We start from the raw sequence: 22,708 nt of genomic DNA on the forward strand, positions 1-22,708 counted from the left end.
AGAATTAAATAATTAAAGAGGATGGAGCTCTGAAAACAATGAAGCAAGCAACCACTTTTTGATGTCAAGAACACTAAACTGTCGGTTCTGAATACATTATAAGAGTATATGGAAACAAATTTAACATTTGAAAAGGGATTATCTTTTTATTTCAGAGATTTCCTGGAAACACAGTTACCTTTATTTCCTTTTCATTACCAAATATAGATGTAGTAATTCTAATGATTCACACATTGCAGGGCTAGGGATTGTGGAATGTTAACAGCTCCAAGGACAGCGACTGCAGAGATAAGAAGACAATGACGCGCTCATGAGACATATAGTAGCACCCAACGGCAAAATCTGGACAGGTAGAGAGAGGATTCACCAAAGGCTGAGAAGCTCATTCATACCATGGGGTGATCTGGAAAATCTGTCCATCGGATATCAAGTGAGGTGATGCGATAAACTGCACTAACTGTTTCACGGCATCACAGTTTAATCCTTTTGTTGTACAACATAATATTATCAGCAGCAATATAGCAAGTGCTGAGGTTTTCTGTGATTTAACAGTCAGCTGAGTGGTCATGAATGTGATGAGATTGGCGGCATATAGAATATGATGCTGTTGGCCTCCAAACTAATTTACAGTCCATGACAATGCAGTGATGATGAGTCAAAGATCAGAATAAATAAAGCAGATTCTCAATAATAATGCCTTGACCTTTGCACTGAACTCCAGGGAGTGAGAACCTTTCTCAATTTGGTTTGCGAGACTGTAGTTACAACTGACACCAGTTTCATGCTCGTAACACTCATCAGTTGTGTTACAGAACAGACAAGTCTCTGAGATTGCGTGTCCATGTAAAACCTGGACTTGGACTGCGGAAAAATCTTCAGTCAGCTAGGCTTGACCAGAGGCACGTACCACTAAGGAAAGAAGGAATGAAACAGACTAAGATTAACTGCAAAGGGTTCACTTCAAACATTTGCGTAACTTTTTCATTTTGTTTTTCAAGAATTAATCAAAAAACATGAATTGTTTTCTGGAAGTTGCATACGGGGGGCCCAGGACAAATTCTCGTACAATTGTCCAATTCACAGTTTACATTAAACATGTTCTGGTATAAATATGTCACAGACTCCCACCTCCTCTGTCATTCCTGCTGTTCTTCTTCCCTCAGTGTTAAAGGGAGGCTTCAGATATCCTTTAAAGTGCTGCTTCACCAGTTCATGGAACGTTGACAAACAATCCTAAGGAGAGATGGTAAATACTCAACCTCTACTTTGAGTAAGGATGAGGTGCAGAACAGAAAGAAACGTCAGATATGGGAGGTGAGGTTCTACCATAGCCTTTACTTGCACTAAGAACACATGGGAATTTTAAGCTGAATTCAGAAGTTCTCACCCCTACAAAACAGAACATACCCGTGCTTCCTTTGAGCAGATGTATGTGAACCATTTCAGCCCTGCAGCCACGTGAGTGATTTCATCGCTGTAGATTACCTCCAGGACCTGCACAGAGCTTGCGTCACCCTGCGCCGCGAAGCGGGACAGCGTCTGGGGATGGACATCCAGACCCCTGCAGGGACACACAACTCAGCCTCATCACTCCACTGCACGGGAAATATTAACTGCGCCTTTGAGACCACCACTATAGATAAACATGTGAATACATTTGACTGAACATGTTCAGAAAAATGACTGGCTTGCTTTTGGCTTTACCCTTTGGTTTTGTGAGCGCGAGCCCTATTTTGAGTTTACTTCAACTGCAAACCCACCATGCTAGCTTTGAACGCAATGGTTTAGCACATTTTGTCCCCACAATCCTCATGTATTTTCCCACAATTTTGGGGGATTATAGACAGAGTACAAACCTATTGTGGGAAATCAAACCTGTGGCTGCACTTACATGGGGTTGAGACATTTATTTAAAAAAAAATTTTTTGAGACATGGAGAATGCAGGGAAATAATTGGTATATGGGAGACTCAGACAATATGTATGAAATCTGCACGCCAGTCAAATGAAGTTTGGAAATATTTTGAGAACAGAAGATTCTTATGAATCTGGCATTGACATTTGACCCGGGTAACCATCATACCTGGCTTCGTGTACCATGTGGACAATTGCCAGCCTGGCCAGAAGGTCATGGGATGTGTCTGTCGCAGACTGCCAGAGTCCTGCAAAGACAAACACATTTGCAACATCTCTCACATGTAACTAGCAATATTCCAATGAAAAGAGTAATGAATGAAGAGCACCTACCATTGTGCACAGGTAAAGAACCAAAAAAGCTGCCGAGCTCGGTGATCCGTTTCTCCAGCAAGTGATAATGCTGTGGGGGAAAATGTTTATGTTAATGATATTTCATGCGGAAGTTATTCAGACGTGAGCTAAAGTTGTTCTGAAACTGACCTTGGCCTCATCTCCCGCCACTTTGACAAAGTCACTGAAGAACTGTCGGGGCAGAGGCTCCCCAGAGCTCAGTGTCACGGAAGAGAACCTGGCAATTATGTCCCAGGAAAGGTCGATGGCCCACTGCTCTATATTAGCCAAAGAGTGCAACAGGGCAATCCGGCTGGCCTATCAGAACAAAAGCACAGGACACAGTGAAAGGCATTTGAGCATTCAGCGAGGATACCATGTTGCCATGTGACACTGATGAAGCTGCACAGCAGATTATATTTACCCTCTGGGCTGACAAGAGTAATTTCCTTACCGCAATAAAAAACAAGGGGTTTCATTCATTCAAAAAATCAAACTAATATTACATTACAATCACTGAATTGTTTTAAAACAAAACGGCAAACCCACTGAAAGACTGTGTATCGTGGACACAATGGTATATATATTTTCAAGTAGAAACCAAAGAAAAATTTACTGCAAATTCAGTTAAAATGAATTTCCAGAAGGAATAGCCTCTGAGAGCTGACTGAATGGCAATGTCAAACTCCTGCTATGTCCTGACCAATGTGCCTCCTTTGCCCCGCTTGATCTTCCCTGGTTCCAGCACAGTAAGGCTGTCCTTCCTGCTGGGCTGAGCTGGTGGCATTGCCTGGCCCACGTCCGTGATCTTGCCGGAATTCCACCGCTGCAGCACTTCCTGCGTCAAAGCGACCTTGAGAGATCAGATCATGAATAAGTTAAATCAGAGCTAGGAAACAAACCACATCACAAGTCTCCAGTATTATTTTACAGCAGTGCACTGAATACTTTCCACTCCATGGCTATAGCATTTATTTCAATAAGCAGCCTAATTACCTTCTCATTGGGGTCTGGGGTAAGGAGGATTTTTGTTGCCCAGAAGCAGAGCGAATCCTCAGAAGGAGTGGACTTTGCATTATCTGGTAACAATCTGCCTAAACAATAAACCCCAAATAAACGGAAATGTCCATGCTTAATCTGCATGATTAATTATGAGCCACAGACTTGCTAAAAGAATTATGTCCAAAATTAGCATACATCATCTTAATTTTTCTTACCAAATGATACTGTGTCTTTTTCTGGAATGGGACAAAGTGACAGGGCATTTTGTGTGTTTATGTAAATCTTTCCTTGAACCACTCTGACCTCATAGACTTGGTTCTGAAAAGAGAAAGGATAGAAGTCACTCAGTGTTTAAATAAAATTGATCAAGTTATCAAAAACTATTAGGCTCAGGAACTATCTACTTGATTCAGTAAATATTATATCTATCAAACTGAGAGGGTCCTTCCTTGAATGGTGATCACATCCCCTACCTTAAGACCAGTGGAGGATTCACCTGTTTCCAGGCAAAAGTCGAAGTGATGCCAAGGACATATTAATGCCAGTTTTCCATTGCCCAAGTCCTCAATATCACCAAGGTCAAGTGGTCCTCCTGCACATAAACGCACGTTTAGTTTTAGAGTTTATGCAAACTTTCTCCAATAATCCAATAACATACAATATTAGCACTGCACTTGATCTGCGTGTATTGACTTATTTCTTTAATTTACGCCGTGTATCGTTGGCACGTTACAAACCAAGCATCTTTAAGATATCACATGACGTTGACTAAACTAGCATTCTGCATAACGCACTAGGTCATTACCTTCATGAGGACACGATGAATCCATCGCCCAGTATCCATCATTTTCGGCGTGTACAAGAACAATGTGTTCTCCGTCTTCCGAATAAAGTCTCGTGAAAATAATAAAAATACAAATGTAACGGACACATCTGTCGGCTTCAAATAAGCAGATACATACACAATATTGTCAAGTTAATTCAAGTTCCTGTTTAGGCTAGATTTTGAATGTAGCTAGTTCGCAAGCTAGCTTGCGTTCATCGGGGTGTCCAGTGTTAAATAACTGACAAAATGCAGCTAATACAACTGACATAACCTAACTGAAATAAGAACTATACGTCCATATCGATGAAGAAAAACGTTTAGGTGGCTAATGAACACAACTTACTTGGTGCATTGGGATTTAAAATTACATGTTGTTCCTACACACTGCCAATTACTACCCTTTACAATTTCTCTAAGTGCGTTAACTAAATCCTCTTCGAAGCAATCCATTCATGGGGAGAACTGGGGGAAAATAGTTCCTCTATTTATTAAGTACAACGGTATGCTTGTAGTCAAGTACTACACCCGCACACACCGAGTTAGCACGATTTTTGCGTTTAGGAAGAACTTACAAATACATCCGGACACGTTTTTAGCAGCGGACTACAAGAAATGGATCCCCGGAAGTTAAATTGGTGCATCAATTAAACACGTCCGTCCTAAATATTTGCTGTAAAACTTTAAATTACAAAATAGGGCGTGAATATCAACTTTGTGAAAAGGATACACAATAAGAAAAAAGGACAATAATCTTAATCTTGTTTTAACCCCAGGCACGATACTAATCCCATTTTGGTGCAAGCACCGATTTCTAATGCCATTAAACAATTAGCAAGCGGTTATTGTACTTTCACGCCAATACTTAAAAATGACAATGTTACAACTTTAGAAATAAAAGGAATTTATTTACATATTGGAAACGGGTTTGCAATACATGACGAATGTGAATAGATTTTTGCCTATATAAAGCAGTCAAATTTGTTGGATTCAAATACATAGACCCATCCCATCCATAAAAAAAAGACATATCAATTCAATACCATGCCTTGGAGAGTGTCACGTAGTGTCAGGAATAAATAGAAGAAAGCAGTGTGATATTCAGGTAGTGACAAAATGTGCAACTGATGATTAAAATACCCAAAAGTAGAAACACAGATTAGGTTAAAATAGCATGTGTTAGAAAGCGTTCATAAATTCCAACTTGACTTCGAACCATGTAGACCTTCAGGAGCAAATAAGTCGGTAGAAAAAAGTTACAGAAAAACACTTTTCGAAGCTTCCCGTTACTGTTAAATCAGAGAGAAAAAAACGCATACCAATTTAAAACAAAGACGCGCTTGATCGGTGCAACAATTAGAAGCCTTTAAAAGTGTTAACTACAATAAAATATATTACAACTTTTTATATAACATCATTTCCGTGTGCATCCACATTCTTGACGATACATCACTACCTTCATTAATACATACAAATGCAGACACCAGTTAAACTGTACGGATTCCATTTGTACAAAGCACGGAGCCCTCACTGGACAGCGAAAGGGTGCATATGCTTGCGTTCCAAGATCAAATATGAGTGACGGTTGAGTTCAAGACTCCGGGCTTGGAGTTAGATTTGGATGCCCTTGAAAGTTCTTGCTGTGGAAAGGCAGAGAAGGGGTTAAAAAGGTCATGGCAAATCAAGCACACAATGAACCATCACAAATGCCAGTGAATTCATAAAATGTCAGCATCCTAAAAGCATTAAATTGATGACCAAGGGATGGTACTTCAGTGAACTGTGTATTCTTCTGGTTTTCTATATAAAGCAAAACAGTTATTTAGTTATTTATGACAAAGGGATATTTTACATAAAATAGATAAAGTATAAATACTGTCAATAATAAAACTTAAAATTATTAGAAATGACTGGTCTTACATCTTGAATTTTCACAATTTTGGTTAAATCATCTACCAATCCCAGCGCAGGTTTTGCAGAGAAAATCAGCTAATTAAAGACCCTGTGAAATACTTGAATCCTTGGATTTTAAGAGTTAATTACTATCAAGGTTAAGAAGCATACTTTATACAAACTTGTAAAAAGGAAAATACAAATATGTTATTTCTAAACACCAGTACAAGTCAGAAAGGCTTGTGCATTCTGTATGCATATTCACTTAAAGTTTAATTGTTTGGCAGCCCACTAAAATGCCTAACGGCTGATTGTTTTAAAATAATCTTCAAATGACAAATACCAAATTATTGGGATGAACCAAATTAAACTGCACATATCATAGTATTGATTTTCAGTGGTTCAAATTGGTTTGCGTGTAATAGAACTAGAAATATGATGATTTTGATTGCACAGGGTCTTTAATATAAGACAGAAATTTGAAAGAGGGGAAAAAAGCAGAGGGATTAATGTAGACAGTACAAAGTGCCATATTCTGGCAAATGATGGAAAAGTTTTTTTATCCAGCAGGTGTTAGAACATTAGATGCATTGGCAAATTCCTGATAAATGTATAAACTGGGTTTCGCCTAAAGGATTCTGAATTTACTGGGATGAGGTTAATGAAAACAGCAACACACAGCCTAGTCATTTGCTTTGGTGCGTAGGTGTGTAAGTATATTTAATGCTTTCTCCCTTCAGTTCATCCTTCATTTTCTCAATTAAAAAAATATATATTAAAAAGCAAAAAAGTACCACCGAATGGGACTTGTATTAGATTGTTAATATTCAGCATTAAGAAGGTAAGGGAGATCTTTGCCATGGGTTCCAAAATGCATTAATTTATACAAACCTTTGCAGGGCGGTGGAATCAATGTGGCCAATTTCCATCTAAAATGGAATGCATGATTAGATATTTTCTGTACCTGTGTGGTGTTGAGGCAATAAGTATTTAATCCACAGTCAAGGAAAATCGTGAATGGGTAGTCTGTAGAACCAAAACATTTTAAGACTGTCCAAGCTAAATGCGCAAAATGAACTCTACATGCTATTTTTATCTGTAGTCACAATGTTAAGCCTCTCAACAGTTTCTCTTCCCAACTAGGCTGTGTGTTGCTGAAGAGATTGGTAGATGTTTTTTTTTTTTTTTTTTGAAAAATGTCAATTACCGCAAATTCTGAATAGGTGCTGGCAACAGAGTTAATGCTGAAGGTGCGTTGTGAGCCTGCTGGCGTCTTCGACGCACCACTCAGAGCAGTCCCATTGAGGTGAGAGATGTTCTCTTTGTTGTGCTTCATCAGACCCATATTTGGAGTCTTGCTGCGTCCTGGTGTCCGCACCATGAGACCATTCTATGGAAGGGACATTGGGGAGAAAAATCAAAGAATAAGTTCATGTGAATTATTCTGTGTGTTTCGACTCCTGTGAAATTCATTTTACATTTAGCACTGGCAAAGTTACTGCGATGCAAAGTAAACGGTGATAAAATCCTGTATCAGACAAAGCTTTCAGAAGCAAAAATTGCTATATTACCGAGAGGGGGGTTCTGGACACTGGAGAGCGACAGATGGTTCCCCCAAAGACAGAGCGCATTGTGCTGTTAGGAGTGGTGCTATAGATGCTGGAGGTGGTATTGAACTGAAGAAAATGCAAGGGTTGTTAGTGGCACAACAGTTGAAATCAGTTAAAATTCATAGCTTAAAACTTGCATAAAAATACCTTCATTATGAAATATGACAGAAGCAACTATTGGAGTAATTAACCAGTTTCACATAGATTTTCTGCCACAGAATGGGACAGTCAGTTTTAGTCAATGAGAAATGTGCTCCACAAAAATCGCAAAAGGCATGCAATTCTACACGCGACAGTACAAGACATGAGCCAAAAGGCCCAGCATTACCTTTCGCATTTTTCCAGGTGTGGCGGCGCCTGGAATTCTGCGTTTAGACGGAGTACGAATAGCAGTGCCATACAGCATATCTTCCTCCGTTTGCTTGCTTTTCTTCAGTTGCTTTTACAAATATTAAAAGCAGACTTAGACACATTTGGAAATGGGGACCGTTTTTAAAAACACAACATTCTAAAATGTACTACTACACCACCCCATATCATCCCTGCCAAAAATCATTTTGTGAAGCAAGTGTTCCTACCCGTTCCTGTTTTTCCCTTTCTTTCTCCATCCTGTACGTCTCCCATTGCTCCTCTACGTACTGCATAAACTTCTGACCCCTGACTAAGAATTCACAGCATTGCTCCTGCTCCCAAACATCGATCTCAGCCTTCAGCTTCTTCTCCAGCTGAAAAATTAAAAACACATTTCCACACAAACCACATTTAAATTTTCCACTCATCAATGGAAAACACCTGCACACCCTACAAGAACTCTGCACAGGTCCCCCACAAAATAAGAAAATCCTAGTTATTCTAAGTTATCCAAGTTATTTCAGTCCCTATAATTTAACGAGACAACTCCAGTTTTTATCATTGCAATAAAAATGGGCAGCATTGAAGATGGAATTTTAAAATAATTTTTAACAGCGTTTCCGAAATTGTGCTGACAACCAATTTCAGATCCTCTCGTCAGCAAATAACACTTAAAGGACTTTTGGTAGCGTGTTCAATGTGCAAAACAGCTAGCTAGCCAATTTGGCAGCAGGCTGATATCAGATACTTGCAATCAAGCTAGTAAGCAAGCATGATATATACATGTTCTGCTTGAGGTAAAATAAACATTTTCCATGGTGAAACGTTCAAATTTCAAGGGCTATGGGCAGCCTCAACAGAACAGTCCAACATCAAGAAATCAACATGACTCCACAAAAACGTTAACAGAAGAATACAAGTCTGCTTCTGATTCTCAGCAGACTTTCTGCGATTGATTTCCCACCTTTGGCAGGCTTTTGTGCAGGTCAGCCCTGCGTTTCTCCTCTTTCAAAAGATTTCCTCCACGGTTAGTAAATCTGGAAGGGTCGGTTGTCTTTTTCTGTGAAACGAACAATAGGCCATTTAATGAATCACATCAAAGAGAACACTGCCTATTGGAACTTCTCCATGATTAAGAACCATTGAATTCTTGTTACAAGTAAAACAAAAGGTCAAAAACAAAAAGGAAGTTAAAATCAACTACTTATCACATTCACCTCAAGTTCCTGGAAGAGTGTCCAGTTTTCTTCCCAACTGTGAATGCCCTCAAAGAGCTCCTTGTGGGCCTCATAATGTTGTTTGAGACGAAGGATTTCTGCATCATGCAGGCTTAAAACGTCTTCAGTGATATCATCTGGAGAAAGACATAATGAATGTGTTCCTCTTTGTAAATTTAAAAGAACCGTGGTAGCCTTAGCCTAAAATGAACCCATAGATTACGCAAGCTACTGATTGGTTCTATCAAAACAGCCACTTACCAACATAGTACGGTGCAAAGGCCTGACGCTGGTCTTCGCTGAAGAAACACTTGTCCCAGTAGGAGGCAATCTCCTCACGGATAACTGCAGTAACGTTCCAAATGTTCTGAAGTTTTAGTTCTTCAAGGCGCTTTATCTCAGCTTCTAACTGAAATGGAATTGAAACAAATTAAACTATACGTTTAGATTATGCCATTCATAAACAGATAATACAGCCAGAGAGTAAGTCAAACAGCAGTTTAACATAGTAACAGACAGACAATTTGACAAATTGATTCAGATTGACATTCTCCTTACAGCCTCCCTATTTCTTTTCTTGGACAAGGCCATATGCTCTGAGAAAGCCTCCCTCTCCTCCTGGGCGATTTGCAGCCTCTCCCAAAGCGCCTGGACCTTTGTGCGGTAAGAGCTACAAACTGCCTCATTCACAGCCTTCTGATCTTCCAGCTGGAGAGAGAACACAAAACTGTCATAAATGTCTGCTGGAACAAGCCTGTGAACTAATTTACATCTGTGACAGGTTCTCACCTGATGGAGAAGCAGTTTAAGCGATGCAATATTCTCTTCGGACAGACAGAAGGCGTCCTCATCCTCACACACCACATCCCGCTCAAAACTAGTGTCTGGCAATTGCTCCAGGTCCTCCATGCACAAGATAATTTGTCTCTTAATGCAGACAAACTCTTTGTGCCTCCGATCCTTGGATCAAACAATACAACACTGTTACTACCTGCTGTAAAACTCTAAATACACAATCCACCAATAAAACCATGCCATGAGGTACCTTTTAAGCAACACCACTAAAGCACCATAGTGAATTTAGGTATTTCAGACTGAGGAGAGGCTCACAGTGGCCATAGAAGAGGTTTACCTTTTCTGCAGTGAGGTTGACAATATGTTGGCGGAAGTTCTCCAGGTCCTTCAGGGAGGGGACCGAGTCGGGGCTGATACTGTAAGAGTCTGTGCACAGAATGTCGCAGAGCTCCTGGTCCTGCTGACAAAGAGCTTTGAGCTCCTGCATCCTCTGACTCTTCTGTTTCATCATCACTTCTACTCGGGTTCGAATGTCCTTCTCCAGCTGCAGCATCGTGTGCCCTTCTTCCTCCTGCCAAAGCAGAACCAAAATTCTGTGAAACCACTGGGGGACGATGTACAAGATTGCACAGGTGCCTACGGCAAAGACAGTCACAATGGCAAAAATCTTCACAATGACAGAGGTCAAGATAAGGCGTCAACAATGCGCGAGGTTACCTCAAACGGCGGTAAATGCAGTTCCCTGCACAGAATGTCCAGCTCTTTGCGACACATATCTATGCTGTTAATCAACCGGCTCCTGAGGCTCTCTTCCTCTGCGATCATCATTTCCAGCAGACCCTGGGGATAGTGCACATTTAGGCTAGTCCTGTGGGCAACTCATGAGAGCGTACAGGTAACCCCCAAGAGCAAACCCACTCATCGCATTTGATGGCAGAACTTACTTTTATATGACTCTTTACAACATCTGTCCTCTGCAGTCGCTGGTCCTCTGGGATTCCTATTTCCTCCCAAATATCCTTCAGGCGGCACAGTGCTTTGTTCAGACATGACACCGATTCAGCTGCGAGCACTTCACTGGTATGGGCCAGACAAAATGCACCAATATTTCTCAATCAGCAACCACAACACCCAAGGTTTTAATTTCTCTAACACAAAAAGTGAATTTAAAGGACTACATTCAAAGGCTGTGCATGTAACAGTGTCTAAATTGTTTATATTTGCCAAACATCAACATTAACCAATTTTTCAGTAATAAGATAAGCAGAAAAGCATGATAGAAATGTCACAATACGGCTTTATTCACTCAGTTTGCCTAGCAAAAATAACTTGGATACATTCTGGGGTACGTCAGTAAAGTTTGTGAACTAATCTTATTTCAAGCTCTCAGCGACAGATCTGCGCTTAGTGTTACTTCAACTCATTGGAATGGTAATTATTTGTAACCGATAATGCTAAACATTTCCCATAGGCGAGACACACCCAACCGGTTTGGCCAGCTCTACGGTCTCGGTTTTTAAGTTCAAACGACAGCTTTCTAGCTCGTCAGTACATTCAGCTGACATTAATTGTTGCTACATTTTCGACATCTGCAGATTGCAAAATTCCTTTGGCTGTACGTTACCTCGAATAAGGTTATGACAGCTAGCTAACAATCACACGGTAATGCTATATCAAAACGCTCCAACAGAATTTAGCTACCTACATTTAGTAAGCTACATCACGCCTTGTATTAAATACTTAGCTAACGGTCACAGTGAAGCACAACTAGACTCGAGAAACTTGAACGCTACACAGACAAATGTTGTTCAAAATAGCAGGCTAGCATGGAATTAGCATTAGGTATACATACAAACCGTTGTGAACGTCATTACCTTATCTTATCTAAAGTTAGACTATGTCACCGCCTACTTAACGTTAGCTAATGGTATGTTGTTCATTGCAATCATATAATATTATTCGATCTTAAAAATCATTTGGCTAGCTAGTTAACTACCTAATAAGTCAACGTTACTATTATACTAGGGATCTGTTTGATAATCCGACTAACGTTAGCATTCGCTAGACTAGCTACATTGTCATACCATGCCACCACCATTTAGCCAATGACATAGCTAGGTTAACGTTAGCTATCGATTTTATCGGGCTAGCGTTAGCCATGTTAGTATTTTCAAAACTATTACTATGTATTAGTTACTAATGGTGAACATCTTGTGTATCTAGATAACACAGTAGCTAACGCTACCTATTCCTAGCCAGCTAGTATAAACAAAACTGAAGAATGCAGCATTAGACTACGTTAACAAACAGTTCGCAGAGCAGCTAGTAAATTATCTGGATAACTAAGATCGTTCTAAAGCGAAAACCATGTTTTTTTATTTCTTTTATTTTTTTTACAAACCTCCTCCTCATTATGCACTCCTCGAGATCTTCCTTTATGGTAATGTTTGCACCAAGTCCGTTTACTGTAAAAAGTTTGAAATCACAAGTAAAATATCTTGCGAACGAGCTTTTCTGTTCTAGCCAGTGTACTGTCTCTCTTCTTTGCCGATTCAAATAGTGCACCGCATGTAGGTTTACTTCTCATTGGCTACGACGGTCCTAGCGTCACGGAACCGTCGCTACAGGAACCACCAGGGGTAGTTGTTTTTTTCAACGCTCAAGACAATCACTCACCCATGAGTGGCACAATACACAACGTTAACCAATCACACCAGACGTAACCAAACCCCGTTAGGTTGTAACGAACCGATGTGAGGTCACTTGTATTTGCGGTGCTTGAAAATTAAAAATCAAATTATGGGAGAGGCGAGTAGGCTACCGATTTGCGCAAACTGGAAAACAGATCACAAAAAAAAAAAAAAAAAAAAAACACACAGAGGGACCAGTGTCATAAATCTTGCCAAAATATTTTCTTAAATCTTTTAAAAATGAAAATTAATAATCAGAGGCAACACTTTGGCCAGCTGGTACTCACCGAACCAAAAATTATATCCAGCAAGCCAACAAGATAAATTGTGTAAATTTGCAATGAAAGAGATTGAAATATGCTTTGAGATTTTTGTCACATCCAGAGGTGTTGCTCGTGTTGGTGCCACATAATCTGATGTCAATTCAAATTTAAATACCCTCAGTCATATTTACTCACAACCGCAGCCAACCCCTGTCTATGACCTTTATTACATTTATTGATTTATTTTTTCCATTCCATCCATTAACTCATTCCTGGTCAGGGTTGGTCAGCGCTGGAGCCTACCCAAGCATGCACTGCGCAAGAGACAGGCAATACACCTTGGACAGGCTGCCAATCCATCGCAGGACCACACACCATTCACTCACACACTCATACGGGCAATTTAGACTCTCCAGTTAGCCTAACATGCATGTCATTGGACTGTGGGAGGAAACCCATGTGTACAGGGGGAGAACATGCACCTTCCAAGTTGAAAGACCCCAGTTGGGATTCAACCCCAGGACCTTCTTGCTGTGAAGCGACAGTGCCATCCACTGCACCACTGTACCACTGTGCTCCCTGTTTTGGACTACTGAAATATGAGAAATGACACTGAGAATGCTCCCAAAGAAGTTTTATTTAAAGCATCTAAACTTATGGGGCTAAGATATCAGAGTTCGTATCAGCAGAATATCCTCTCAGTACGCTCTTCTACTGGACAAATGAACATGGCACAATCAGATTTCCCCATGTCTTGATCTTTGTGGTTTTACAGCTTGTTGATGGAAGACAGTCTTGTACCTGGATCTTCCTACTGGCCTTTGAGGAAGGAATTAGGATTCACACATGGCTGTCCAACATAGCTTCCAGCATTCTGGCACTGTTTAAAATGGCAGTTGTTACCACAATAAATTTAAACCCTAAAAGAAAAACAAAATATATGTCACAATTGTATACTGTTATGCATTAAAAAAATAAAATTAAAAAAAGTAAAATAAATCACTGTACATATTCAACCTTATTTACCATTTTTAAGTTTTACTATTTTGTTAACACCCTGGGTGGATATGTAACAGATGAGTCAGTTTATATTGATTATGGTCACTTTAAGACAATAGGATGTGAAAGCACAACTTCTGTTGTTACAAAACCCTGCCACCTCAGTCATATATAGTTATTCACATTCTGTAACTCACATGTAATTTACAAATAAGAAACTACAATGATTATGACATTTGAAGAAAGGCTTTTCTTCCACAACTCTTCCATGCTCATTTAATTCTCCCTTCAATCGGTTAATATTGAAGTATTTTAATACAATTTTGATATCGCTTATGTCTCCTATGTTCATTTGTAATTTCTAGGACATTCCCATTTTTGATCAAATTACAGAATTACTTTGGGTCTCCTTACCCCTTTCTCTGCCCAGAAAACGTAGTGCTGAGATTTCGGAATAGCTGCAGCCTCCAAGGAACATCACAAGGATAATGCGCTGGGCGTCGGTCTTGAGCCTGCTTTCGCTTCCACTGTTGCCCGCTGAAAGGGCAGAGGTGTTAAATGCAGTGAGACAGAACTTCTCTCTTTGCGGCTGTAAATCTACATAAAACCTCAATGAATTAATACACAACAGCAGCTGAGGCCAGCAAATAGGCAGTCCTCGTTCAATATATAAAAAGGCTGATAATATTATACAATATTTCATAAAGCTCTTCCCTATACAAGCCAGACTAATAAATGTTAGTGAAAAACAAAACAATCCAAATGAAAAGTTAAGTCTTAAGCAAGCACAGCTTAAGCTTGAATATTTCCTAGTTAATTACTAGGAGGGAGCCTCCTAGTAATTAACTGGGAAATATTCAAACAAATGTTCAGCATATTTCTATTATTGCATGGTACAATTTCACCAGAAGGGGTTCAGTGCAGACATGTTAACATATTTTTTTCTTAAAATGTCCCAGCACAGACAAACCTAAACTTCAGATCTACCGGGAAAAGTACCTGCATCAATGCTAACAGATAGGAAGTTAACCATTTTCAGACAGTCGCAGCAGGAAGAATGGGAGTCTGACCACTCCATTAGCCTCACCCCAGCTGAAGCCTCTCTCACACCCAATAGTGCTCAAAATGTTTCTTTTTTTGTTTGTTTGCATTTAATTAAGCCCTACTGTACAAGGTTTGTCTTACAGAACTACCCACAATGTAATACATGCAATGCAATACCCTCAATACAGTTATTGTTGCTCCCTCAAAAGCAAGAAGTTAATAAATTCTCAGTAATACATCTCCATGCCTATAATGTTAGGGGGTTTTGGTGGGCTTAAAACAAAAAAGAATTAAAAAAAATATATAATGTTAAATTATTTGGAGCAGATCCCCATGATAAAAGAGGCATTGCCACAGTGTGATTTGGCCCTTGGGATTTAGCGCCCCCACCTGTCACTGCAAACTCATTGCCATTGAGCATGCGTGTAACTTCCTCCAACCCAGTCCAGCCATCCCGCTCTAAGACCTGCAGAAACAGCACACTGGCATCTCAGGACAACAAGACTATGGAGAGACAAAATGAGCATGGAGAGAACAGGCCTGCATACTGATAGGTCAAGGGAATATCACACTGGCAAGGCTCAAAGATGATTTTAATATTTCAGTAAAGCGTGAATAGTTTGTACAGTGGAAAACATATACATGATAAAGACTCCAAGTAAATATATATAATATAAAGCAGCCAGAAATAGGGTAATAAGTACACACACACACACACACACACACACATATGTATTGCATAGTATATTATGTGTAGTTTTATGTTTGTACTACAAAACAGACTTGTGGCTACCCACCTGCTCTATTAGTCTGCAGCTGAGGGGGATATAGGCTCCACTGAAGATGTAGGCCATGTCTCTGGGGATACGGAGGTCATACTCCTCCCCTGACTTTGGGACCTAAAAACAAACATGTTGTTTTAGCATTCGTTTCACCAGTACAAAGTGTTCTGGCCAAGTATTTATTACCCCTGCTTAGAGATCAAAGGCACACAAAGGCAGTTTAATAAACTTGACGAGTAAGCGCAGGGAAATAACTAATGTCGATCTCTATACGATTAACTGATTACTCACTAGGGCAAGCCTCTTGCTCAGCGCTCGGAAATTGCTTTTCTTTGCCAGTGATGAGAAGGCATCAGTCAACTTTCCTGGAAAACACTTTGCATGATTTAAATATCCACAGACTCCAATACAGCAGTCCATCTACTATACACGTACAAAAGCTCGTTCGCAAGATATTTACATGTCTGCATTTAGCAGCCACTCTTATCCAAAATGATTTACACAGATTCGATTTTTACATACAATACATTAATACAGACGGATATTTTACTGAAGCAATTCAGGTCGAGCACCTTGCTCAAGGGTAGAACGGAAGCATCCCACGTGGGGTCCTGACTTACAAACTTGGAATTATAAAAGTCCAGTTCCCTAACCATTACGCTCCAGTGCCACATCATTATGCTACAGTGGCACCTATGCTATGGTTCGTCTGATCTCAGAATTATTCTCCAGCAGACACTGTGTAGCTGCGCTTAGAAAAACATGTTCAAAGATGCCTCGTCTTATCCGCCTTATTTCACACCAGTCTCACCAACAGATTGACTGTTCATCCTCTTGATTCTAAGTGCCCTGCCTCGGTACCTCACCTGCAGTCTTGTCATTGACCAGTTTGCCCACTTTGCTTTCCATGACAGTGAGCGTCTCCCCTGGCTGCTGCTCCACCAGCAGTCCCAGCTGCCGCAGGTTGGCAAACGTTAATAGGTGCTCAATACCGTAACTCTGAAGGGGATGGCACAGAGAGAGGGTCAGTTGTGTCTGAGATAAAAACAGATTTGTGTAGTGACTGGAGAATGAACTTCATTAACTCCATGATGGGTGGAGTCACAATTTTGTGTCTGGACAAGACTTGACAAAAACGTAATATTGCCAAACAAGTTTTGAAGCTGTACTGTCAAGTACACCATGCCAAAAGTAAACAAGATTAATTACAACTTCACTGGAGTATCAGTGAATATTCTTGGCAGGAAATGGGAGGAAATCTAAGGCAAAGACCAAACATTTGAAATCCATTAAAATGTTTGGAAAGGGAATACTCACCTGAAGGTACTGAGCTTTCAGAGACCGATAATCTTTTGGAAGAAGTCCTAAAGGTAAATGGACATATAATTCATTTTTAAACATTTGTCAGGTTTATTTAGGTTATGCTTCCATTTCTCCAAATTAGAATTGGCACACAGACTCACCATTTTCTGTGAGAGACAACAAGCAGAGAAGTCGAAGACTATCAATCATTGAGACCTAGTGGACAGTACAAACAATTAAATAACAGTTCTAGGAATCTCAGTCTCACCAGAGATAGGATCCAAATGTACCACTGTAAGCCCACTTGTAGGCCTGCCCTTCTTATGCTTACCTGTCTGTTTATGTGTTCCTCTACGTAGGCAATGCACTCTCGAATTTCAAAACCCTCCAGCAAAGCTAACAGAAGGGAGAAAAGTAATCTACATTATATACCTAAAACTACCATGTGCATCTTTCCAAAAGTTCTGTCTTTAAAACAGATACCTTCTGTATAAAGGAACTAAAGGGTAATATAAAGACCCAAAACATGGCAGCAAGTCATGTAGCTTTGTAAACTCACAGTGCTCTGTCTTTAAAAGCTCCTGAAAGTCTTGTTTTGTTTTCTTCTTCATCATTGACTCACTTGCACCAATGTCTATGTGGGAAATATGGAATTAGCACATTTATTAGCTTTGGTAATACCATGCAGTTGAGTGATGTGTACGACATGAGAGCCACCAATTGTAAAGCGCTTTGGATAAAAGCGCTATATAAATGCAGTCCATTTTATGAATGATAAACATTGTGTTTTTATAAGACTTTTACAACAGTAAAATGTCTGACTGTTTCAAGGCAAAATAGTTTTTACATCGATAATCTGTACAGTGCAAACCGTTCCACCAACCATCACTGGAAGTGCTTAAGTGGTGGGAGTGGTGTAAATCAGTCAGATGATTAAATACTGAGGTCAGCAAACTCACGCAGGCTGAGCAGGCGATGCTCTTGTTTTAACCCTTTCAGTTCTTCTGAGACAAAAGTTTTCATCTGTTTGATGTCCATCCCTTTCCGCTTCTGCAGGAAGAGGAAGGAGGTGTCAGGAGAGATGGATAGTGGCCTTTTATTTCCTTACAAATTTACTCACATTTTCAAAAGGCTCCCTTGTAGGTTCACCTCTCAACATTTTCTATTCATTATCACCACACCACACATAATTCCCCTTGAAGATGGATAAATAGATAGATGGATACATAACTTGGGACAGACTGATTGATAATAACATTTTTTAACAGAACTGACTAAGTTGAAGCACAAAAAATTACAAGCCATTTCAAATGGAGAGAATCACTCACATCATATGCAGTCTGCAGGTTCCTGGCCTTCTGACTCAAGAAGCCAAAGACATTAGAGAAATGCTCATTCCTGATCTCATTGAATACCTGGAACAAAATCATCCAATCAGAGCAATCCGGACACACAACAGAGAGCACACTCACAAAGTGCCATCCTCCCTCATACCAACCTTGTCTTGAGAGTTTAGCATCACCTTCACACTCTTGTCAGAGGATGTGACATCAGGACCAAACTCCGCACTTCCTGCATATAACAAAGCACAATTCCCTTTGAAAATGGTCATGCTTGAATTAAAATTAAAAACAATATGTGAGTAGACAAGTGATATTCCTGTAAAAATGTTTCTAAAATGATAATAATCATACACTATTTGGCCAGAAGTATGTGGACACCTGACATCCAACATCTAACATCTCATCCAAAATTATGGGCATTAATATGGAGTTGGTCCACCCCCGCTGCTATAACAACCTCCACTTTTCTGGGAAGGCTTTATACTAGATGTTGGAGCACTGCTGCAGTTACAGAACCCAGATAAGGACAATATTTACATGACAAAATATGTTCATTTGAATACAGGCTATGCAATAATGACTCCAAAAAGAACTACGTAGTACAGCTGTCACTGCCATAAGTTTCAAACCAATGCTGAGTATCATAGCAAAGCTAAGAACCACTCACAATATCACGCCATGAGTGTGTTAAATGTAAGTAACCAAACAGCACAATTGCTAGTTTAAGTCAAACAGATCAAATATGAATAACTTGGTGCACTACATACCACACTTAATCCTGAAGATATCATCCACTAGGCCTTCGTAAACAACTTGAGAGCAGAGTGGAGTGACAAAATCAACATCTTAACAACAAAGGGCAGAGAAGAAAAAGAGTATATAATGAATCCTCAACTGATAAAATGAATTGTGAATTACTGCAATGACCACAGTAAAGGACAAACTTGGCAGCACATAGGCTATACAGTAATGAACATACACATGACATACTGCAACCACAAGAACACTTCCAAAAATAGATGGAGGGATAGACAGATAGAGTCAACAGCCAATAAGATAAGCTTGCAAACCTCGATCAATGAGAAAGACAGTCCCAATATCAGGTTTTCGAGCTCTCTGCTCTCCCTCCTCCACTAGCTCCCTCCACAGTGCATATGTCATCTAAAACAAGAATGTGGCAGTCGCTTACAAACATTTTTGGGAGTGAATATCAATGATCATTACTTTTGGCTATAGGTTGAATGTACAAGTTTGCAGGCTAGCCAATTTGTTAGCAAATCTAGGATACTGACACAATTGTGGATATTGCTAGGTTCCGCTCACTGAACTGTATAAGTTCTTATGTAGTTCATTGGTTCCACTTTATATTGCAGTCCACCAACTAAGCCATGCAGCCACTGAGTAGGTGTACATTTTTCCAGAGGACACAGGCAGACTGTAAGGTGACTGGTTGACAAAAGGAGTCACTCTTGTGCACTGATATGGAGCTAACCCTGAAAACCCTTGTGTCTTACCTTAGCCGAACGGCCAATCCCATAAGCCTTTGAGAAAGGACCATAGAGAGAATGCAGGAGGTGAAGTGCACTGCCTGCTGTCGTCATCCAGCGTTGGTCACCCTCCTGAAAACACCTAGCAATTACTACCCTGATCATTACAGTAGAATTTCTCCATAATACACCGCTCTTATAAAAATCAATTTCAAACTTGGTTTACTGTTGTTCATATTTCTGAGCTGACGAATGTTTGTGCACTCAATGTTTTTATCGTTCATCGATACCAGAAAGTCGACCACTCAATGTTTTTAATCATTCATCCATACCAGAAAAGTATCTCTGAAGAATTCAGGAAGCTCAAGGCTAATGATGTCATCATCCAGAGGCAGAAGGTAGAAATCCCATTCATCAGTGCTCACATCTAAAAAAAGAGAAAGGGGCATTCTAATAACACCACACAGGATGTGTAGTTCTACAACATAAATAATGTAAAGCCACTTACCACCATAGACGCCCTGCTCCTCCAAAATCGTCTCACATACGTAGAACTGAAAAAGGTAACGAGGTACAAGACTTTTACAGTAACTTTGAGTACATGCGGGTTTTCTTTATTTAAAAGGATATAAGTGTCTTTGCGCCTTTGAAAGTAAAAGGGAAGCACATCACCTTCCGTGGACTAAATATGATCTTATATCTCCTGAATTTCCCGGCTGCCTTGTCCGCATTGACAATATCTGAAAATATTTCAGCAAATATTTTGCATTAATTAATTGTTTTTACAGGTCAGAAGTCATTATAATCTTATAGTCCAACTTACCAGCAACCCACTTCACAGTTTGTATTCGGGGCCGAATCAGAAAGCACAGTCTTCGGGAAACAGAAAGATTGAGAAGATTATATTAAATTACTACTTAAAAGCATGTTTGGGTTTTAATTACTCTACCAGAGTTTCAGTTAATAAATGCTACTCTAGGTGGCAGCCTCTTTCTTCTTACTTTGACAGACTGGACGTGCTCATCTCTGACATTAAAAATATTATTATTATGTTGGGCTCCTGGCCCCACCCACTCAGCAAGCCCCTCCCCCCAGGCCTATTCTGTGTACTCTTAAGGCAGTTGAGTATTCTATAATTCTATAATTCTATACTTGTACATATACTGTACGTGTTCTTAATACGCAGCTATGCTAACTTTCTTTATCTCATGTTGTTGTATGTCAGGGGAGTGGGGCCTGGGGGGGTTGTTTGTGTACTAAAAATAATTACGGAAGTAGCAGTACTTCTATAATATATCCACTTACTATGAAAAAATCAAATAAAGATCCTTAAAATATGTGGGGTTTTCAAATAGGCTTGGGATTTTCCCAGGGACATGCTAGAACTCACTGATCACACATGCTGACAATTGGTTTGTGTTCCACTTTATACAGTTTGTCCACTTCATGTTGCTGCAAACAGAAAATAAGCAGGAAGAACTTTAAAGAGTGACCCCAGAGAAACGTAGTTTAAGTGTATGTATTAAGAACACACATTAATAATTAAAATGAGAAAAAAATAGCATAGAAGGTTGCCATGATGAAACAACAACACACAATGTACCTTGAGAGCAGTGACATTAGCAATGCGATCCAGAGGACTCATTAAATCTGCCTCAATAAACAGATCCTTCCTCCCAGGGAGCTGGTGAACAAGAGGGCACAGTTATATATTTTAATGGGAGCTGTAGCTAATTGTTAAGTGTGGACATATAGAGCAGCTGGTTGTGTTTCATAAGGAGGGTTGCTGTACCTGTTCCAGGAGATAGATGAGCTGGTCCTTTGCCAGTCTCTTGAGAAGAGAAAAATCAGGTGGCTCGGGGGCATCTCGTCTGCTGCTGTGTGCCATAGGGACAGATGGGCGACAGTACAGCGTGCGGGAACAGCTGACTGACACAGCTACGTTACTTGCAAACCCTCTTCCTATCGTACTAGCGCTGTCAAATATTGGCGGTATGACCCAATCAGTTATAAACGTTTAAAAAACTAGCAACAAATGAATCTATTTCAACCTCCAGCATTTACTTTTAGTATTCAAAGGTCCTAATTTAACTTACAGCTAAATAGCTGTACCACAAGCTTCTGTCGTTGATACTATGCCATATACAAGCTAAACAATTTCAAACGACCTGGGGCGAACATTTCAAAACAAATGTATCTACCAAAATAAAATGAGTCAAACGTTAGACAACTAGTGTGAGCGACAACTTAGATGCCAAACGTTAATGTTGCTCACAACATTAGCTATAACATAAAGCTTCGCATGATCGAGCTAACAAGCAGCAATACACTGCACAGCACATGTTAATTGCCTTTAATTGTCACCAACCAATTATTGGACTAAATGCATAGCAACTGCAATAGAACCGCTAAGTTAATGCTAATAGGTGACATGCAGGAATACGCGCAGCCGACTAAATCAAAGTAGTAAGCTATCTGGCTAACATTGTCATTTCGGAGCTCATCTCTAACGCTCAGAGAACTGTTCTCTGCTGACGCCTTGTCGTTCCTTTGGATGCGGAAGCAAAGTTGCTGCAATGCTTGTTTCTTCCGGACAAGTAACAGGATACATCCGGTTCAATGAAGGCTGTAGTCAAATCAGGGGACCAGGGATCGACATTCCCCGTGAAGCTCGAAAACTCCAGTGCTTAGGTTAGGTATTGCAGTTTATGAAGCCTCTGGTTCCAAAAAGGAAATTTCCACCATTGACGTCCATTCAAAACTATGAATTTACCATGGCGAAATGATAATATTTTGGACATAACTTTATGATTCTGAAATTACTTCACACTGAACTAATTACTCTCCAGGGACCGAAGCTG

The 22,708-nt window shown here is 40.0% G+C and overlaps 3 protein-coding genes across 6 annotated transcripts; all 3 read right to left on the reverse strand.

Moving 5' to 3' along the window:
• Positions 1-119: 119 nt before the first annotated feature.
• Positions 120-4,680, reverse strand: si:ch73-314g15.3 (uncharacterized protein LOC368688 homolog). The gene is made up of 12 exons (XM_035418834.1): positions 4,418-4,680; positions 4,054-4,142; positions 3,722-3,840; positions 3,464-3,566; positions 3,243-3,340; positions 2,950-3,099; positions 2,397-2,564; positions 2,247-2,316; positions 2,083-2,161; positions 1,408-1,561; positions 1,129-1,233; positions 120-909 (listed from the first exon to the last, which is right to left on the reverse strand). The coding sequence occupies exons 1-12, from the start codon at positions 4,522-4,524 to the stop codon at positions 880-882; spliced, it is 1,272 nt and encodes a 423-aa protein (XP_035274725.1). The 5' UTR covers positions 4,525-4,680; the 3' UTR covers positions 120-879.
• A 278-nt stretch (positions 4,681-4,958) lies between these two features.
• prc1b (protein regulator of cytokinesis 1b) lies at positions 4,959-12,497 on the reverse strand. Of its 4 annotated transcripts, none has more exons than XM_035416636.1 (15): positions 12,339-12,497; positions 10,882-11,014; positions 10,655-10,777; positions 10,275-10,508; positions 9,932-10,102; positions 9,701-9,850; positions 9,404-9,551; positions 9,143-9,279; positions 8,890-8,985; positions 8,153-8,299; positions 7,903-8,013; positions 7,536-7,640; positions 7,172-7,354; positions 6,856-6,893; positions 4,959-5,711 (listed from the first exon to the last, which is right to left on the reverse strand). In XM_035416636.1, exons 1-15 carry the CDS (start codon positions 12,347-12,349, stop codon positions 5,663-5,665), a joined length of 1,836 nt encoding a protein of 611 aa, XP_035272527.1. In that variant the 5' UTR covers positions 12,350-12,497; the 3' UTR covers positions 4,959-5,662. The 4 variants fall into 4 exon arrangements, with proteins under 4 accessions (XP_035272527.1, XP_035272528.1, XP_035272529.1 ...); XM_035416639.1 differs by having other exon boundaries at positions 5,585-5,711; positions 7,249-7,354; positions 12,339-12,349; XM_035416637.1 differs by lacking the exon at positions 6,856-6,893 and having other exon boundaries at positions 12,339-12,349.
• A 1,010-nt stretch (positions 12,498-13,507) lies between these two features.
• On the reverse strand, positions 13,508-22,432 carry vps33b (VPS33B late endosome and lysosome associated). Its single transcript, XM_035419408.1, has 23 exons — positions 21,640-22,432; positions 21,451-21,531; positions 21,238-21,299; positions 20,671-20,720; positions 20,520-20,587; positions 20,356-20,401; positions 20,180-20,274; positions 19,875-19,979; positions 19,431-19,521; positions 19,128-19,205; positions 18,516-18,589; positions 18,346-18,432; positions 17,977-18,067; positions 17,577-17,651; positions 17,349-17,413; positions 17,179-17,233; positions 17,033-17,079; positions 16,582-16,714; positions 16,007-16,080; positions 15,731-15,832; positions 15,324-15,399; positions 14,304-14,426; positions 13,508-13,810 (listed from the first exon to the last, which is right to left on the reverse strand). The coding sequence occupies exons 1-23, from the start codon at positions 21,733-21,735 to the stop codon at positions 13,731-13,733; spliced, it is 1,854 nt and encodes a 617-aa protein (XP_035275299.1). The 5' UTR covers positions 21,736-22,432; the 3' UTR covers positions 13,508-13,730.
• Positions 22,433-22,708: the final 276 nt, after the last annotated feature.

Source organism: Anguilla anguilla, chromosome 5 (genome assembly GCF_013347855.1).
Source record: "Anguilla anguilla isolate fAngAng1 chromosome 5, fAngAng1.pri, whole genome shotgun sequence".
In the NCBI taxonomy this organism is placed as follows: Eukaryota; Metazoa; Chordata; class Actinopteri; order Anguilliformes; family Anguillidae; genus Anguilla; species Anguilla anguilla.

Bases quoted from the DNA above. Each gene is read 5' to 3' on its own strand.
- si:ch73-314g15.3 (XM_035418834.1), bottom strand. From the start codon at position 4,524: ATGGATTGCTTCGAAGAGGATTTAGTTAACGCACTTAGAGAAATTGTA. The intron at 3,567-3,721 runs GTAGGGGATGTG...TTCTCTTTTCAG, and splicing joins AATCCTCCACTGGTCTTAAG to AACCAAGTCTATGAGGTCAG. The intron at 1,234-1,407 runs GTATGTTCTGTT...ATCTCTCCTTAG, and splicing joins TCTGCTCAAAGGAAGCACGG to GATTGTTTGTCAACGTTCCA.
- prc1b (XM_035416636.1), bottom strand. The intron at 10,103-10,274 runs GTAAACCTCTTC...GTTTGATCCAAG, and splicing joins TCAACCTCACTGCAGAAAAG to GATCGGAGGCACAAAGAGTT. The intron at 9,851-9,931 runs GTGAGAACCTGT...TTCTCTCTCCAG, and splicing joins TTAAACTGCTTCTCCATCAG to CTGGAAGATCAGAAGGCTGT.
- vps33b (XM_035419408.1), bottom strand. From the start codon at position 21,735: ATGGCACACAGCAGCAGACGAGATGCCCCCGAGCCACCTGATTTTTCT. The intron at 18,433-18,515 runs GTTGGTATGAGG...ATTTTGTTCCAG, and splicing joins TGCTAAACTCTCAAGACAAG to GTATTCAATGAGATCAGGAA. The intron at 13,811-14,303 runs GTAAGGAGACCC...TTTTTCTTTTAG, and splicing joins TTTTCTGGGCAGAGAAAGGG to GGTTTAAATTTATTGTGGTA.